The 18,510-nt window shown below is 43.3% G+C and overlaps 2 protein-coding genes and 1 non-coding gene across 5 annotated transcripts; 2 read left to right on the top strand and 1 right to left on the bottom strand.

Moving 5' to 3' along the window:
* Positions 1 to 6: 6 nt before the first annotated feature.
* Positions 7 to 13,536, bottom strand: LOC112069451 (E3 ubiquitin-protein ligase MARCHF6; the record flags this gene model as incomplete). Its single annotated transcript, XM_024136793.2, has 17 exons — positions 13,372 to 13,536; positions 12,655 to 12,754; positions 11,077 to 11,150; positions 10,636 to 10,779; positions 10,199 to 10,271; positions 9,799 to 9,970; positions 9,534 to 9,708; positions 9,192 to 9,253; positions 9,050 to 9,082; positions 8,320 to 8,371; positions 8,137 to 8,195; positions 7,867 to 7,947; positions 7,680 to 7,748; positions 7,368 to 7,442; positions 7,097 to 7,231; positions 3,982 to 4,101; positions 7 to 188 (listed from the first exon to the last, which is right to left on the bottom strand). Coding segments are annotated over exons 1-17 (1,631 nt in total), but the record flags the coding sequence as incomplete, so codon positions are not given.
* Positions 13,537 to 13,892: 356 nt separating this feature from the next.
* On the top strand, positions 13,893 to 17,254 carry cmbl (carboxymethylenebutenolidase homolog (Pseudomonas)). Of its 3 annotated transcripts, none has more exons than XM_024136796.2 (6): positions 13,893 to 13,983; positions 14,920 to 15,134; positions 15,246 to 15,353; positions 15,771 to 15,913; positions 16,456 to 16,547; positions 16,809 to 17,254. In XM_024136796.2, the coding sequence occupies exons 2-6, from the start codon at positions 14,920 to 14,922 to the stop codon at positions 16,989 to 16,991; spliced, it is 741 nt and encodes a 246-aa protein (XP_023992564.1). In that variant the 5' UTR covers positions 13,893 to 13,983; the 3' UTR covers positions 16,992 to 17,254. The 3 variants fall into 3 exon arrangements, with proteins under 3 accessions (XP_023992564.1, XP_023992563.1, XP_023992562.1); XM_024136795.2 differs by lacking the exon at positions 13,893 to 13,983 and adding an exon at positions 14,303 to 14,402; XM_024136794.2 differs by lacking the exon at positions 13,893 to 13,983 and adding an exon at positions 14,324 to 14,384.
* trnat-agu (transfer RNA threonine (anticodon AGU)) lies at positions 14,024 to 14,097 on the top strand. The gene has a single exon. It is a non-coding gene; the product is annotated as a tRNA-Thr (tRNA).
* Positions 17,255 to 18,510: the final 1,256 nt, after the last annotated feature.

Genomic DNA, 18,510 nt, shown 5'->3' with positions numbered 1-18,510 from the left:
AAGGAGTGTACCTGTAAAGCGTGACGTTGTAGGGGAGAAAGGAGTGTACCTGTAAAGCATGACGTTGTAGGGGAGAAAGGAGTGTACCTGTAAAGCATGACGTTGTAGGGCAGGAAGGCAGGGAGGAGGAGCTTGATCATCCTGATGGGCAGCCACAACATCAGGAGAACGATAGAGCCAAACACCACCTAGGAGAGGACATACATCATACACCTTTAAATGATCAGCACACAATCAAAGCAGAACCATAGCTGTATGTGACTACTTTTTACCAACAAATCTGTCTGTAGATGGACGGACCACAGACAGGGTGAACCTGCGGAGGCAGCATTTTTATTTACTGGACAATTAAGACATTTACAGGACCCGTATGCATTGTTTGCGTATGAGGGCGTCCACCCACGGTTCTCAGAATGACAGAAATCACATTTAGTTTATGGTAATTCATCTTAACAGAACATGCCAGTCGGATGCAACGGCGTGCGTCATTCTTACCGAATTCTGATGAGCAATTTGAAGATGTTAGAATATATAGTTGGTGTATCCATAAGGCTCGGGGAAGCTTTCCTTAAAGTCCATTTCATTAAATTGCCAAAATTATAGAGCCCAATTAGCTTATTCCTGTCTATACATTAAAAAAAAAAAAAAATAGCCTACTACACCAAACAGCATGTTTTGGCCACAGAATATCATGAACTTGTATAATATGTAGATTGTTTTAAATCGCATAGCCCACAGTCGGAAGGGCCTGCAAATTAGGCAGAGCGTGTGGTAAATACCAAAAAGATGTGTGATGAGTTTTGACTGTCAGTGAAAAGCAGATAGACCCAGCCAGGCATATCGTAATATTTAAAAATAAAATTGCAGAAAAACAGTTTACAGCAATAGCCAATTGTTTTCTAAAGAGAAGACTCCAATCTGTCTTTTAGTTATCAAAATGATCAACTTAATTGAGCAAAAAGCAGTCTATCCTATTGGCACCAGCGGAGCACATGGGCCATCACCCCAGTGACTGTGCATATTCACTGTCTTATCATTGGGTCACTGCCACTTGTGTTTGTTTTACGACAATCATTTCCTCCTCCAGGTTAGATGGGACGTCATATTGTGTCTCTCCTTCTCGTAGGCCTAATATATGGATCAGACAACGRTGTCTTCATTGATCTGTTTCTCAGTGTCAGCAGAGTAGGCTTCTCTGTCATTTGTCATATTAAAAAATATTCMGCTAATGTCTCCAMTCATATAAAGTGTAGCAGAATTGCATAAAATGTGTTTATTAAATAGACCAACATTTTCTTATACAAAAGAAGATATGTAGCCTCGGCCCCACTAAGTCACTACACCCTGCATTCAGCTGTATTTTTGCACACAGTGATTGAGTTATATTATTAGCCTAAATTATGACTATCCAATCTACTCATCACATTATGAATAGTAGAATATCTTACACAAGTCTGCAAATGGAGGATGCATGAAATGGTTTATTATAAAGGTGCATTTTTATGGTGAAACTTCGCTTCCCCAAACTTGAAACCCACATGCTGCATATGTTAGAATAACTGCCCACATTTACTTTTTCCTCATCCAACAAGTAACGAACAGCAAAATTACTAGCCTATGTCAATCTACTATCCACCATAGTAGAAAAGTTGACCTATTATATTGGTCAGCCTTTCGTTCTGTGCGAGAAAGAAATAACCTGTCCAAAACAGACTGTGGGACAGTTGTGGGACGATAGATCCATAATTCATCCAACCAGTAGTCCTAGGCCACACCCCAAAACGTAAAGAAGCTCATGCAACAGATCAGAACGTTTAGCATAAAATGTTGATAAGCTATTATTTCTTCACATTATAAGCGTGGCAATGCACACAAGGCAGTAAGCTATGCACGAATGTTCGCTCCATAATGCAATTAGAGGAAAACACATTTTGAGCAGTTTCATGTGGCGGCAGGTAGCCTAGTGGTTAGAAATGTACAAAGAGGAGATCTAAAGATGCAACAACTAGCATTGGTTGCTAATATGACTAGGATTGTGCCTTTGGCTACTGGACAATGAAAATCAATAGAACATGAGAGAAACAGACTACTGGTTTCAATTGCCTGCACGTTTGGATTGATTTTGGCTCAGCTACTTTGAGCAAGGTAAGACATGCCTCATAATATGTAGTAAAACGCTCAGGTTTCAAACAACTAAGTACGTTTTCAAAATGCATATGGCCTCCAGCTCATTGTAAAGTGGTGTGACGCACTGAAGCCTGTTAAATTGCCTTTGTACTTGAATGGCGAATGGGAAGTGCATTTTAATTACCAGTTCAGAAATACAAATAGCAGCTCTAATCTTGGCCATTGTTTTTTTTAATTATTTTTATTTTACATGCGATTGCTTGGTATTTCAATCATGGAATAGGCTTTTCGGCCAAAAGTCGGCAATTACCGGCCAACGGAAACCCTGCTGCCGGAGGTGTCTGGAGATGTACAGTGGATTTGGACCCCTTCACTTTTCCCACATTTTGTTACATTACAGCATTTTTCAAAAATGGGTTAAATAAAATAAAAATCCTCAATCTACATACAATACCCAATAGAAATCTTTGCAAATGTATAAAAACTAAAAAACATTTTACGTAAGTATTGTGAGCTCWGGTGCATCCTGTTTCCATTGAGCATCCTTGAGATGTTTCTACAACTTTTTTGGAGTCRGCCTGTGGTAAATGTAATTGATTGGACATGATTTGGAAAGGCATACATCTGTCTATATAATGTCCCACAGTTGACAATGCATGTCAGAGCAAAAACCAAGCCATGAGGTCGAAGGAATTGTTTGTGGAGRTCCGAGACAGGATTGTGTTGAGGCACAGATCTGGGGAAGGGTACCAAAACATTTCTGCAGCATTGAAGGTCCCCAAGAACTCAGTGGCCTCCATCATTCATTTAATGGAAGAAGTTTGGAACCACCAAGACACTTCCTAGAGCTGGTCGCCCAGCCAAACTGAGCAATCGGGGGAGAAGGGTCTTGGTCAGGGAGGTGACCAAGAATCCAATCGTCAAGCTGACAGAGCTCTAGAGTTCCTCTGTGGAGATGAGAGAATCTTCCAGAAGGACAACCATCTCTGCAGCACTCCACCAATTATGGAAAAGTGTCCAGACGGAAGGAAGTCACTCCTCAGTAAAAGGCACATGACAGGCCGCTTGGAGTTCGCCAAAAGGACTCTCAGACAATGAGAAACAAGATGCATGGTGGTGGCAGCATCATGCTGTAGGGATGTTTTTCAGAGGCAGAGACTGGGAGACTATTCAGGATCAAGGGAAAGTACAGYGAGATCCTTGTTAAAAACCTGSTKCAGAGCYCTCAYACTGGGGCGAAGGTTRACCTTCCAACAGGACAACYACKCWAAGCACACAGRCAAGACAACGCAGGAGTGGCTTCAGGACAAGACTTTGAATGTCCTTGAGTTGCCCAGCCAGGGCCCGGACTTGAACCCGATTGAACATCTCTGGAGAGACCTGAAAATAACTGTACAGCAATGCTCCCCATCCAACCTAACAGAGCTTGAGAGGATCTGCAGAGGAAAATGGGAGAACCTCCCCAAATACAGGTGTGCAAAGCTTGTAGCGTCATACCCAAGAAGACTCGAGGATGTGATCGCTGCCAAAGGTGCTTCAACAAAGTACTGAGTAAAGGGTCTGAATACTTATGTAAATGTGATATTGTAGTTGAAAAAATAATAATATGAACTAAATGTTCTCTACCTGTTTTTGCTTCGTCATTATGGGGTATTGTCTGTAGATAAAATTTTATTTATTTAATCCATTTTAGAATAAGGCTGTAACGTAACAAAATGTGGAAAAAGTCAAGGGGTCTGAATACTTTCCGAATGCACTATATGTACCACAAACAGGATGAACCTGCGGAGGAGTCTGTAGATGTACGTACCACAGACAGGATGAACCTGCGGAGGTGTCTGTAGATGTACGTACCACAGACAGGATGAACCTGCGAGGTGTCTGTAGATAGGTAGGTGGATCATCTCCTGGACTGGGGTTGAAGTCTGGATCGTTCAAGTTTCTCAGAAACCACAGGACCCCAGGCCTCAGCACCTGATCCAACACAGCACCACACTATAGTCAGGAATTAATCAACAGTACACGACAACAAACCAGTCAATAGCTACGTTTCCATCCAATTGGTAACAGATTTAAGTGGGACTAATAACAAGATAAACAAATGTAGGGCATACGGGATCTGTGAAATGTGTATAGGTGCGGAGCTTTTGTGAAATAGCACAGTTACAAGTGGAAATAAAATTGGATGGACAACAGAAATAGAGGAAGGACTAAGAACAAATAAGAGAGAACTATTGTAAATGTGGATGTGTCTGTAAGATGGGTATAAGATGTATAAATTAAAGGTAAAAGCAGAGTGTTTATATATTAGTTTACTCCAATTGGGGGATCGGTGGTAGGGTGCGGGGAATAATAATAAAGGTATTTCTTTAAAAAAGTATGTATGTCTATATAGGTATGTGTATGTATATATGTGTATATGTATGCATGCGTGTATGGATATATATATTTACCCCAAAAAATATGGGGGATTGGAAATGATGCAGACAATTACATTGGAAGCAACATTCTTTCCGCAAGATTAAGCTGATCCAACCCCCCCCCAAAAAAAATAAATAATAATAATAATAATAATTATGAAAATAAAAAAACAGATTTAAGTGAATATTCTAAAACCCTCATAAAGAAAGTATGCACATTTTCCGGATAATAAGCAGTGCGTGATGACCTAGTGCACTGCACATGAGTTACTTTTTGCATACATTTTCATGTACCGAATAAAAGCCTGAAGTTTAATGTGTTTCCATCGCATTTCACACAAAACTGTTGCGTTAAATAGCGAAGGTTTGTGGCACGTGCGCTCTAGCCAACAGCTCACAGATACTGTGCAGGTAGGCTAGTGAAGCATCAATCATCACGTCACCAGAATAAGACACTCAGTATTTATTGTAAAGGAGCATCATTGCTCATCGCTGTGCACTTTCACCYCATTGGTAAGTTCATCATAACATTTTACCTGTAAACGAATAAACTGCATGCTTTCCCGAGTCGTAGTGGGAGGACCACACAACATACACTACATGGTCAATAATATGTGGACACTTCATCAAACATCTCATTCCAAAAATATGGGCATTAATATGGAGTTGGTCCCCCCCTTTCCTGCTACAACAGCCTCCACACTTCTGGGAAGGCTTTACATTAGATGTTGGAACATTGCTGCGGGGATTTGCTTCCATTCAGCCACAAGAGCATTAGAGAGGTCGGGCACTGATGTTGGGCGATTAGGCCTGGCTCGTAGTCGGCATTCCAATTCATCCCAAAGGTGTTCGATGGGGTTGAGGTCAGAGCTCTGTGCAGGCCAGTCAAGTTCCTCCACACTCTCGACAAACCATTTCTGTATGGACCTTGCTTTGTGCACGGTTGCATTGTCATGCTGAAACAGGAAAGGGCCTTCCCCAAACTGTTGCCATAAAGTTGGAAGCACAGAATCATCTAGAATGTCATTGTATGCTGTAGCGTTAAGATTTCCCCTCACTGGAACTAAGGGGCCCGAACCATGAAAAACAGCCCCAGACCATTAACTTTACAGTTGGCACTATGCATTCGGGAAGGTAGAATTCTCCTGGCATCTGCCAAACCCAGATTCAGCCGTCAGACTGCCAGATGGTGAAGTGTGATTCATCACTCCAGAGAACGTGTTTCCACTGCTCCAGAGTCCAATGGCGGCAAGCTTTACACCACTCCAGCCGACGCTTGGCATTGCGCATGGGGGATCATAGGCTTGTGTGCAAGCTGTTTGGCCCATGGAAACCCCATTTCCATGAAGGCTCCCGACGCAACGTGTTCTTGTGCTATCGTTGCTTGCCAGAGGGCAGTTTGGAACTCGGTAGTGAGTTGTTGCATAGCGAGGACAGATTGATCTTACATTCAGCACTCGGCGTTCCCGTTCTGTGCAGCTGTGTGTCCTACCCACTTCGCGGCTGAGCCTGTTGTTTCGCTCCTAGATGTTTCCACTTCACAATAACAGAACTTACAGGTTTTACCGGGCAGCTTTAGTAAGGGCAGAAATGTTACTAGCACCGTACACGGTGCCACGTTGAAGTTCATGAGGCTCGTTCAGATAAGGCCATTCTACTCGCCAAATATTTTGGTCTATGGAGATTGCATGGTTGGTGCGCTCGATTTTTACACACCTGTCAGCAACGGATTGGCTGAACAGGCCGAATTCACTCATTTTGAAGGTTTCCACATACTTCTGTGGTGTATATACAGGTATATAAAGACTAACATGTAATATAATCAAGTTCCTACCCTCGGTATATCCAGAGCAGATAACTTTCCTTGTCAATTGTTGAATTAAACTCAACTGAAAACAATAACATGAGCACTGCTTGATCCTTGGAACACGAGTTTTTCACTTTACATCTTCCGTTTAAATTTTTGTTCAGTGGAACGTTTTTAAAAAATTCAACAGCAAATACCTTCCTTCTTTAAAGACCAACTAACCTACTAGCTAAAGAACACACACACACACACACACACACACCGATGGACAAATACACAGATGATTTTGGCCATGTATTGTATTATCACGTGACTCCATGTCTATTTCAATATGATGGTTATTTTATCAATATTTGTCGAATAAAGCAGTTAACGCCATTTCTCACATCATTAATTTGACAGACACAAAAAGATCCCACCACATCGAACAAACAAATTGTCTGTCGACATTTATGAAATTGTACCGACATTTCCTGTTTCCATCAACTCGGTCCCGTCTTTTCTAATGCATCTGTTAATTCACCCGCATGAATTGGCTGTACGGAAACCTGGTTATAGAACATGTCCCAAATTACACCTCAGAGTGCACTACATTAACTCTACATCCCAAATGGCACCCTATTCCCTATATAGTGCACTACTTTTGACCAGGATCCATAGGTCTCTGGTTAAAAGTAGTGCACTATAAAGGGAATAGGGTGCCATTTGTGTCTTAASCCTAAATGTGATCCCTGTCCCCTACCTCTCTCAGTAGGAGGATGAAGGATGCGAAATAGAAGACGTAGACCATTCCCACCAGCCAGTGCAGGAACATGGTGGTGCCTGGAGCAGACTTAAAACTCAGCTCTCTGTCCTTCAGAGACGCATCGAACATCTCCTGCAGAACGGATGGAAGAAGAGGTGGGAACGGTTAAAGAAAAGAAAGGGGTATGGTGGGGGGAAATGGAGAGCAAGGTCGGAAGAGAAGAGGGGGAGAGAGAGAAAGAGGGATAGAAATAAACATCTGTACGTACTAAAGAGCAGATGTCGAGCCACCAGCCACAGATGAGGGGGAAAACTCCTATCTCCACGACAACAAGCAGTGAGACCTGGAACACAAACCACGTTAAACACCATGGACAGACACATGACCTCAGGGACTATGAAGACCCAGGGGAAACTCAGGCAATTCCCAAAATCATGCATTGATGTCAATGGGAGATTTACATTTTTAAACTTTAAAAAAAGTTGACCATCCGTCATTCAATTAGATTTCATTTTATAGTCAAGTCGTTCTTCGGGTTTACAGTAATATGAAAAGCCTAGATTTAAAACCGAAATGTTACCTTGACAACGATGTAGCAGACCCCTAGTAGACGGCGGGACCGCTGGAACCTGACCAGAGCAGCGAACCCCTGAGAGACACAAGTTAAGGACAAACACACACTTTTGAACACAAAAACAGTGGAAAGGTCTCCATGGAAACACTGCATGGTCACAGGAAGGGATCCCGGTCAGTAGGCGYAAGGATACGTGACAGAGGATGAGCGTCATGGCCAGCAGGATGTACCCTACGATGGTTGTGATCAGYCCCTCGAATTGGGAGGCTTGGACCTAGAGGACAAGACAAGAGCATTCAACCATACTTGCTTTGTTGGTGAGGCCAACTTTGTTGAARGCATAAAGTAAACAGTCTTGACTATATCGATTAAATAATGCAATCATCTTTGTAAATACAATATTACTGTATAACATTATGTTTTGCACAGAGTCAGGAGTGGTGTATTAGAGACTGGTTCTTACATATTCCTCAAAGCCAAGGCCCATGACAGAGAAGTGGCCAATGTGGTATGGACAGAACGCTGGAAGAGAACAGTGCTGCATCAAACCTCACAGCCTTCTACTGAGCCCTACCACCATACCTGGCTAGTTCATTTTAAGAAGGGTACTACTTTATGGGGAGTTAGTGTTCATTTGTGTACTCACCGAAGACCAGGATGAAGAGAGTGTTCAGAGACACAACCCAYAACACATGCTCCTGGAAGACGAGACACAAAGCAAAACGTCACTACTTCCTAGTGCTACTACTTATAGAACAGACAACCGCTTCATTGCAATACTATGCCGTACTCGGCGTGCAAATACTACGCCGTGCAAATACTGTGTGTTAATACTACTCCATTCTGTGTGTTAATACTACTCCATTCTGTGTGTTAATACTAACTCCATACTGTGTGTTAATACTACTCCATTCTGTGTGTTAAACCTACTCCATTCTGTGTGTTAATACTACTCCATTTCTGTTGTTTAATTACTATCTTGGTAATCACTTCTACTGGTGGTTAATACTACTCCATACTGGTTGTTTAATACTATCCATTCGGTGTATATACTACTGTGATTATTAACTACTTACTCCATCTGGTGCTGTTAATATACCCATTCTGTGTGTTAATACTACTCACATACTAGGTGTTAATACTACTCCACTACTTGTGTTAAACTACTCCATACTGGTGTTAATACTTACTCCATACTGTGTGTAATTAATGGGTAAACTACTCCATATGGTGTGTTAATACTACTCCATTTACTGTGTGTGTTAATACTACTGACTTCCATTCTGTGTGTTAATACTACTCATCTCTGTGTGTTAATACTACTCCATTCTGTGTGTTAATACTACTCCATACTAGGTGTGTAAATAAATACGTACTAAGAACACCAAGGAGCCATCGAGTCCAAGCATCTGAGAGGTAAAGAGAGAGACATTAAGAGGTGATGATATAATCATGGACAGTGTGGTGTCACGTGTTTGATTCAGGACAGATGTGTTGGAGAAACAAAACCAGTTTTACCCTCTCCCACGTGAGCTCCTCTGCTGCTCTGTCCCATTCTAGAGCATTCCAGTTCATATCATCTACAGACGGAGAAGGAGAAAGAGGGAGAGAGAGAGAGAGAGACAGAGGGAGAGAGAGAGATGTAGAGACAGAAAGATAGTGAGGAAGAAATAAGTGGTAGAGAGAGAAAGAGAGATGTAGAGAGAGAAGGAGAGATGTAGAGAGAGAAAGAGATGTAGAGAAAGAAAGATAGTAAGAGAGGAGAAATAAGAGGGAGAGACAGATCTCAAACTATATAACTTTTAGTATTGCTTTTGCCATATGTTAGTCATCTGATGAGTGCTGGCCCGAGTCTCATACCCTGAGCCCCGTTGTTGGCATCCACATCTTCGGCAGCCGCCCCCTCCTCTTCCTCGTTGTCTAGTTCTGGCTCCTCCCCCTGTTCTGGGGGGCCGTCCGGGGGCTCTGGCTCTGCCTCGTGAGCTGGGGGGTTGGCAGGGGCAGGGGGTTCATCAGCTGCTCCTTGACCGGCAGCCTGCAGGGGAGCAATGTGGATGGAGGGGCTGTAAATGTGTGTATGTGTGTGTATGTGTGTGTGTGATGAACGTGTGTGTGTGTGTGTTACCTCGTTGGGCTGTTGTCCGGCTGCATTGGGCTGGGGCTGCTGGTGGTGCTCCAGCCACAGGGGAGGACCTCCATGGACTATCTGCTCCCTGAGCCACACCAGACTGATGAACGCACACAGTGTACACGTCACCACGAAACAGCCCTGCAGACAGTCTGCCAGCAGGTTATCTCTACAGGGAGAGGGGATGTGAAAATGTCAAAGATCTACAAAAAAGCACTCACACATCTTGTTGCATGTGCGTGGGAAACTGGGAATAAAGKAATAACATCTGTAAGCTCTGACCAAGGCCAAGCGGCCGACACGTAAGCTTGAATAAACAATGACATGATCTGATACAGGAAGGAGGTGAGGAGGTAGTCTGATTGGCGAAGGAGGAGGATATGACGTCATGACTCACGTGGAGAGCATGTCCAAAGGCAGCGTCAGGAGCGAGGTCACAGAGCCGGTAAACAGACACTTGTAGATTCGACCTGAAGAGAGAGACAGGAGATATGGGCATCATCTCACCAAGGGAGAACATGCTGAAGAAAGAGGTAGGCCTTCATGAAGGAAGATCWTGGTTAGGACTGAGGACAAATGTGTTTAGGCAGGGGCAGTAACTGTATGCTTAATGCTGGTATTGTAATCCACCCTATCCTAATAGCGTAGACAGTGGACACACAAACCAACACACCAGTAGGATTAACAAAACTGGGAAAATCCCAAAATCCCATTTCTGATCCTATTAAAAACCATGGACACTAGCGTACAGGTTCTTATGTGAGGGGTACTGTACTTAAGAGTAAAGTGTTGACACATTAGTGTGTGTGTGTGTGTGTGTATCAGTCTACTCACATGCAGTGAGGGGGACCACCCCCAGCCATGCGAAGGCCACCAGTGTGTAGTGAAACCAGTATCGTATGGCCGTGCCCACACTGGTCAGCAGGCCAGCACAGATGTCCTGGATGGGCAGCCGGGGGGGCATGTCTGGGGAGTAGACTGGAGCAGAGCAGATAGAGGGATGAGACAATCATTTATAAATAACAGAGCAAAAATAAAGGTTGACACGTTTTGAAGAACCCTTTTGGGTTCCAGGTAGAACCCTTTTTGCGTTTAAAGAACCCGTTTGGGTTCCAGGTAGAAACCTTTTGCGTTTAAAGAACCATTTTGGGTTCCAGGTAGAACCCTTTTTTCTAAGAGTGTAGTCAATGACAGAGCATCCCAGTCTGAAGTCAACCTCTTGCAACACAGCACATTTCTGAGACTGACAGGTCAATGCCACGGACGGGTACTTACTTGGTGTGAAAGCAAATCTGTGCTTGCATAATTCACAGTACTCCTTCCTGCTGTGCTTCAYCCACTGGACCAAACTGTAAACAACAACAATAACAACACAGGTAAGAGCGGTGAATGTTAGGTGAGGAACTAACGATAGTGAGAGAACAACCCACACTGAACACCCTAAAAGACTCTTTCATACCACACAGCAGTCTACTCATTCAGAAGTTTAACACTTCGTAATGCTTTCTTTAATATGCAGTACAACGCTTGCTACTGGAGCCCTGAGCTGTCTAGCATTGGTGATTATGTGGTCCTAGTTTGCAATATATTAAGAATTAGATATTTCTGTCTCACACACACCTGGTGAATGAGAACTGGTCCACACAGAGGTTCCTAAAACACTGATTTGAATCCTCATGATAGTGTTATTACTSCCAGTTAGGACTATATGTTAATAARACCAAGACAACCCAAGTTACATATTGTTTTATTATTTAAATAGGCAAGTCAGCTAAGAACAAATTCTTATTTACAATGACGGCCTACCCCMGCCAAACCCAAACCTAGACGACGCTTGGCCAATTGTGCGCCGCCKTATGGGACTCCCAATCATGGKCAGTTATGATACAGCCTGGAATCGAACCAGGATCTGTAYTGACGCCTTTAGCACTAAGATGCAGTGCCTTAGGCCACTGGGCCACTCGGGAGCCCCAAGTTCCATGTAACTAACTAGGCCGAGGTTACATGGTTATCTTCCTGTACATTTGAATGAATCGTGTGTGAACCAACAGGGCCCTCTGGAGATCACTGACATTATGCCAGAGCAGACGGTACCAGAAATGGAATGATGACACAGTGCTCCAATGCACTTCTGTACCTGGCTCAGCAGACCACAAATGTGTAACCACGCCTGAAGTAAATGTGTAACCATGCCTGAAGTAACTGTGTAACCACACCTGTAGTAACTGTGTAACCACACCTGAAGTAAACCACATTATAGTAGTTCAATAGTGTTCCGACTGCTTCTTATCACAAGCACAGTAAATGACAGATCAGAAACTTTCACTGTTTTTTATCCTTTATTGTTTTTCCTTTGTTAGATCCACATGGCAGAGAAAACAGCTGCGATAGCATCGACATAAGTGGGATGATCACTTGGGACACACGTCAACATAATCGCCTCAGGACAGTCTTAGGCAATAGCGAGGCCCTATGCTGTGTCTATATATCAACATTACTTCCTCCTACTGACTCAAATGTGATTCTCCTATGGCCATTATATCAGAGGAGTGAGTAGGTTTCTCTATGGCTAGTACTGGGAGCTGGTGTGGGGGGCTAGGCCATAGTTCCATTATAAATACTAGTAACGTATATAATACAGTATAGGTTAAAAAAACAAACCAGTATATAGTTGACTCCTGATAATACGTGCACTTAAGTGGTAAAACAATCTTGAGGTCGCAATTCAATGACAATCTTTGTAATTGTTCCTGATGACTGCGCGTTCCCAAGCCGTGTCAATCATTCATCGGGACAGGAGTTGACAGTGATTGAGTCAGACAGAGAGAGAGAGAGAGAGAGAGAGACACTCACCATTCCTGGTGGATGAACTTGATGCTGCCAGTGCAGACACAGGGGTGGTACAACGGTTTGTCTGGGGTCCCCTCTGAACGACACACGCGACATATATCCCCTACACAGAGAATATGTTTGTCCATTGGTTCAGAGAGACAGACAAGACGACACACACACCGCCTACACATAGGAAGTACAGCCTTCTGTAGTAGCAATCGATTTGAAGCTACCTAATGGATTGTTCCAGTGCTTAATCAAACAATATTGTAGTTAGCCTCACACTGACAAGATACATGGCAACATCAGCAATGAGCGCAGACATCAGCTAATAAATAGCTAGCTTGCTATGGGGTTAGCTACGTTTCATTGATTACCTTGCTACTGTAGTTAGCTACATAACGTTAGCTCCAGTTAGCTTAACGAACTAACATGCCAGTACTAGCAGCCGCATCAATATCTGTACTGGGGAAATGTGCTCGATTATATAACTAACTAGCACCGGTCTAGCTAGCTAGCTACTTGTAGCCCATCGATGATCGATTGCTTCTAGCCAGGCCCTAACTGGTGTCACTGTGTGGGTGTCAGTGGACGAAAAATGTGCTAAAAACTTACGTTGGAAAGATAACGTTAGTTAAGAGACCACCTTTGCCTTGGAGACTGCGTACAGAGTAACTAGCTAGTTTCACTAAGCTAACTTAGCTAGCCAACGTTAGTGGACTGTAAAATTACATTTACCTTCGTCTGCAATGTCCATCTTCATAGATGAGGCTCTGCCCCTCTTTTGGAGTTATACAGTAACGTTAGTTTGCTATCGCACACCCATCCACAACGTGAATGGCACTGTTATTAGCCGATTTGGATCAGACTATCCTTGAAGTCAGATACATTGACTATCGTAAAATGGTGTCCACTTTGAACACCAGAATCCCTCCTGTTTCGTGACACGCTCGGACRATGTATGTTGGACCGGTAGCGATTGTCAAACCGAGATCGCTAGCAGACCTCTTCCTTGCAAATTCAACACGATGGAGGCGACGAATAAGAAATTGACCCGACACAAGTGACACCTTGCGACAGTGTGCGCCGTTTTCCGTCAGCGGTCACAGCATCCGGAATCTGCGTCACATGGTACCATTTTGTGGTTTCTGGCCCGTGTAGATAGTGACATCCTGCGGTATTTAGCCGGTACTACATCATACCGATATATCTGTGACTGAATCCCATTTCTTTAAATTGATGTCTGATCCACCGCTTTACCCCGTTATGTTATTTACAATTAATCTCGGAATGTAATTGGAAACTGCACGCAGCTGACTTTACAACAAATGCTCACATTACCAAAGCCAGGTCAAGTATTGTTAATATCTTTAACGCAAATGGCATCAGTGGTGCTGTGGCTTAGTTGGTTAAAGCGCCTGTCTAGTAAACAGGAGATCCTGAGTTCGAATCTCAGCAGTGCCTTTTTGAGACGGTAGGTTTGTACAGTTCGAAATTGTCCCAGTTAAAATTCGACTAAAGCGAATAGAATGATTGTTACACGTTTACATTTTCTACACTCAAAAAGCAGATTATAAAATGATCCATTTTGGTGGGTTTGGACTTCGGACTGGGAACGGCMCTCACGCTATTGAAGAGGGCGTTCCTTGCAGTCAGCCATTCCATAATTCTTTTCACTTTTCSACTGCGGAAGAAAACTTAACTCTAACGAGAAGGGGGAAATATACAATTTTTTTAGAGTCAGTGTGCAGGTTAGTTGAGGTGTACAGGTTAGTTGAGGTACTTTCTACATGTAGGTAGGGGTGAAGTGACTATGCATAGATAATAAACCGCGAGTAGCAGCAGTCTACAAAACAAATGGAGGGGTGGTCAATGTAAATAGTCCGGTGGCCATTTGATTAGTTGTTCAGCTTTCCTATGGCTTGGAGGTGGAAGCTGTTAATTAAGGAGCCTTTTGGTTCTAGACTTGGCGCTCCGGTACCGCTTGCCGTGCGGTAGCAGAGAAAACAGTCTATGACTTGGGTGACTGGAGTCTGACGATTTTATGGGCTTTCCATTGTATGTGGAAATAACTGAGACTTGTAGGCTATAATGTTGCCCTCTAGAGCAGAGTCAGCATGACGCACTCCGTAATGAGTGGGAACACTTTAATTACCCACTTATGTCAAAGGATTCCGTATCCCTGTATCGATMAATAAAATCCATGTGTTTCAGTGTACCAGTATGCGTGTCTCTATACATGTTTGTATGGTTATGTGTGCGATTCTCAARGTTATCTCTTTCCAGATGGCCAATGAGGCGAAGCCGTGTCCATGTGACATGGGATACATGATGGAGTACGGAGGTGTTGGCCAGGAGGTCCAGATAGAACACATCAAGGCCTACCTGGTCAAGCCTCCCTCTGATTCAGACAAGGCTGTCATCATCATCCAGGACATCTATGGCTGGAAGCTACCCAACACCAGATACATGGCTGACATGCTGGCCTCCAATGGATACATGTACGTAACAATGCATACTTAACAATGTTGTTACTTACCATGTAATTCGCCAGTAAATGCCAGGTATAAGTATTACCAGTATTGTCATGCTGGCTGTCTATCTCCCCCCAGTGCAGTGTGCCCTGACTTCTACGTTGGAAAGGAGCCATGGAGTCCATCACATGATTGGTCTACCTTTCAGCAGTGGCTGGAGGACAAGAAGCCCACCAATATCAACAAGTAATGCAAACATTCCCATTGGCCAGAGAGTAGTCTCAGAAAGCCAGACTCCACTCCATTGGCCAAAGAGTAGTCTCAGAGAGCCAGACTCCACTCCATTATGCCAGAGAGTTGTCGCAGAAAGCCAGACTCCACTCCATTGGCCAGAAAGTAGTCTCAGAGAGCCAGTCGTCACTCCATAATCTCACATCTGTATACAGTATTCATCTCTATCAGCACACATCCACTGTTGGCCAGCAGAGGGTACCATCACGAAGCCAGACTCGTTAGTCTTATATTCTGTCAATAGAATATAACTTTATTAGAAAATAACTTTATCCCTCTGTTAACTTACAACTGAAATGTGTCTGCCCTGTGCTCCCCTAGTAACCCAACCCCTTCCTCCCCTCTCCCCCTGCTGTCTGTCTGTCCGTCCAGGGAGGTGGACGCAGTACTGAGGTTTCTGAAGAGCCAGTGTGGGGCACAGCGTATTGGGGCAGTGGGCTTCTGCTGGGGGGGGGTGGCCACCCACTACCTGGCTCTGCAGTACCCTGAGGTCAGGGCAGGGGTATCTGTCTATGGTAAGGGTAGGGGTCAGAGGCCTGTCCAATCAGAATACAGTAATAACCATGAGGTAGTGTCTACCAACGGTCGCAATCTAGGCTGATTACATTGCAGATGCCTGCGGGATCTCGTAAGGTCTAGCTAACCACATCATATGGTCCCGTGTAGCTGGYTTGGCAGAGCATGGCGCTTGTACCYCAGTGCGAAAAAGGTATGAAAATGTATGCACTACTCACTACTSWAAGTCACTCTGGATAAGAGTATCTGCTAAAGGACAAAAATGTTWAAAAAAAWATGATTTAGCAGCCTGATTCCCGACTGCACATTCGATAATATGAAACACAACCATTGGTTGATGCAGTGCAACAGCTGCAATGCAGTCGGTCTGGAACACAACCATTGGTTGATGCAGTGCAACAGCTGCAATGCAGTCGGTCTGGAACGCAACCATTGGTTGATGCAGTGCAGCAGCTGCAATGCAGTCGGTCTGGAACGCAACCATTGTGCTTGCCTAGTAATGCTAATGCTATTCTGTTTGGATGTGACTGCATGTCTGCAGGAATCATCAGAGAGAGGGAGGACAGGTATGAACTCAAGAGCCCAACACTGTTTATCTTCGGAGAGAAGGATGATGTCATCCCACTGGACCAGGTCTGGTATTATTAAATACTACACAGTACTACATTTGTTAAAGAAAAAAAGTCAATGTAGATCATAAATATATTGAAAACTATATTGAGCACCATTTATTGCAAACCAGAGTGATCTCTTGAGTGAAATGAACCGTCATCATCAGCATCTCTGTCAGTTACTGGCCTTATACCACAATTTAGTGTCATCCAATCAAATGCTTTGAGTTGTGTTTCAACCATCCTATCACCATTTCATTKATTCCCTGTTGTTTCCTTCCAGGTGAGTGTCCTGGAGAAGAACCTGCAGGAGAAGTGTACAGGTGTAGACTACCATGTGAAGGTCTTCCCAGGTCAGACTCATGGCTTTGTTCACCGGAAGAGAGAGGACATCAACACCACAGACCAGCCCTGCATCCAGGAGGCCAGGACAGACATGCTCAACTGGTTACAGAAATACATGTAGAATATCTACAGTGCAGTTGTCTATCATCTGCCGTCCATGGTAGAGTGAACGGAAAGGAGAAAAACACAAATCCAATTTCACTACACCACTAACCTTATTAAAAAGTAATAGCTTATAGAATTGATCATCAGCTCTGAGGTCATTTCCACACATGTCCTTTCTGAATAGCAGCCTATCTGGTGATTATCATGTCCTTGATTTATCATGATCACATTCAAGCTGACGGGGTGTTTTAATGTTTTAATGTGGAATCTGCAGTTGCCATATTTGTAGTAGACCTTAGTTTTGTACCTTTTTCTTGCAGTACATTGTATACATCATCTCTTCCTTGTATACATCATCTCTTCCTTGGATACATCATCTCTTCCTTGGATACATCATCTCTTCCTTGGATACATCATCTCTTCCTTGGATACATCATCTCTTCCTTGTATACATTCTGTACATTTTGCATACATTATCTGTTCATTTTGTGTATCCATTGTACACATTACCTCTTCATTGTATACATTATCAAACCAGGCATTACTTAACTGCAAAGTGTAATTGTCATTATAAAAATGCAAGTATATTTTATTTCTGATTTGATGTTTGTGTATAATGTCATGTAATACCCAATGATATCAATAAAGATATTTTGCTTCATGTTAATGTATCATTGTAATCTCATGTGCACATCTTATCCTGGATTCAGACTCTCCAGCCACAGCTGTTGTATAGGTGTTTACTTTGGCTGACCACAAACAACACAGTCTGAGCAGGAAGGGAGAGACCTTCAACTAAGGCACAGGTTCACTTCTCCCACGGTCTGAGAGAACATCAGATAGTAACCTGCTATGACAATCTTTGGCACTTGATGTTTTTCYTTTTTTCTGTCAGAAACATGTTCAATTTCCATCTAATTAGGGCTGACCKCATTTAGTCGACTGGATGATTGTTTGGTCGGTAGGCTGTTGGTTGACCGCTAATTTTTTAGTAGGGCAGTTGCAAAAAAACAAACAAAATAATGATGGCACGTCTTGATTGATGGCACACCAGTAGTACATTTACCATTAATTCCCATAATTTCTAATCTACCAGTGGAGGCTCCTCAGAGGAGGAAGGGGAGGACCATCCTGCTCAGTGAATTTKATTAAAATTAAAATTGTAAAACATTAAAGTTATTTTTAGATGAAACTATACTAAATATAATCACATCACCAAACAATTGATTAAAACACTATTTTGCAAAGGTCTACAGTAGCCTCAATAACACTCTGTAGGGTAGCACCATGGTGTAGCCYGAGGACAGCTAGCTTCCCGTCCTCCTCTGGGTACATTGACTTCAATACAAAACCTAGGAGGTTCATGGTTCTCACCCCCTTCCATAGACTTACACAGTCATTATGACAACATCCGGAGGACGTCCTCCAGTCTATCAGAGCTCTTGCAGCATGAACTGACATGCATAAGCTATAGCTAGCTGGCACTGCAGTTTATAAAATGTGGTGAGTAGTTGAGAGAGAAAGAGAGAAAATAG

This window comes from Salvelinus sp. IW2-2015, unplaced genomic scaffold (assembly GCF_002910315.2).
Source record: "Salvelinus sp. IW2-2015 unplaced genomic scaffold, ASM291031v2 Un_scaffold1015, whole genome shotgun sequence".
Lineage (NCBI taxonomy): Eukaryota > Metazoa > Chordata > Actinopteri > Salmoniformes > Salmonidae > Salvelinus > Salvelinus sp. IW2-2015.
Note: the sequence above shows the minus strand (reverse complement) of the source record. Positions and strands in the feature narration are given on the sequence as shown.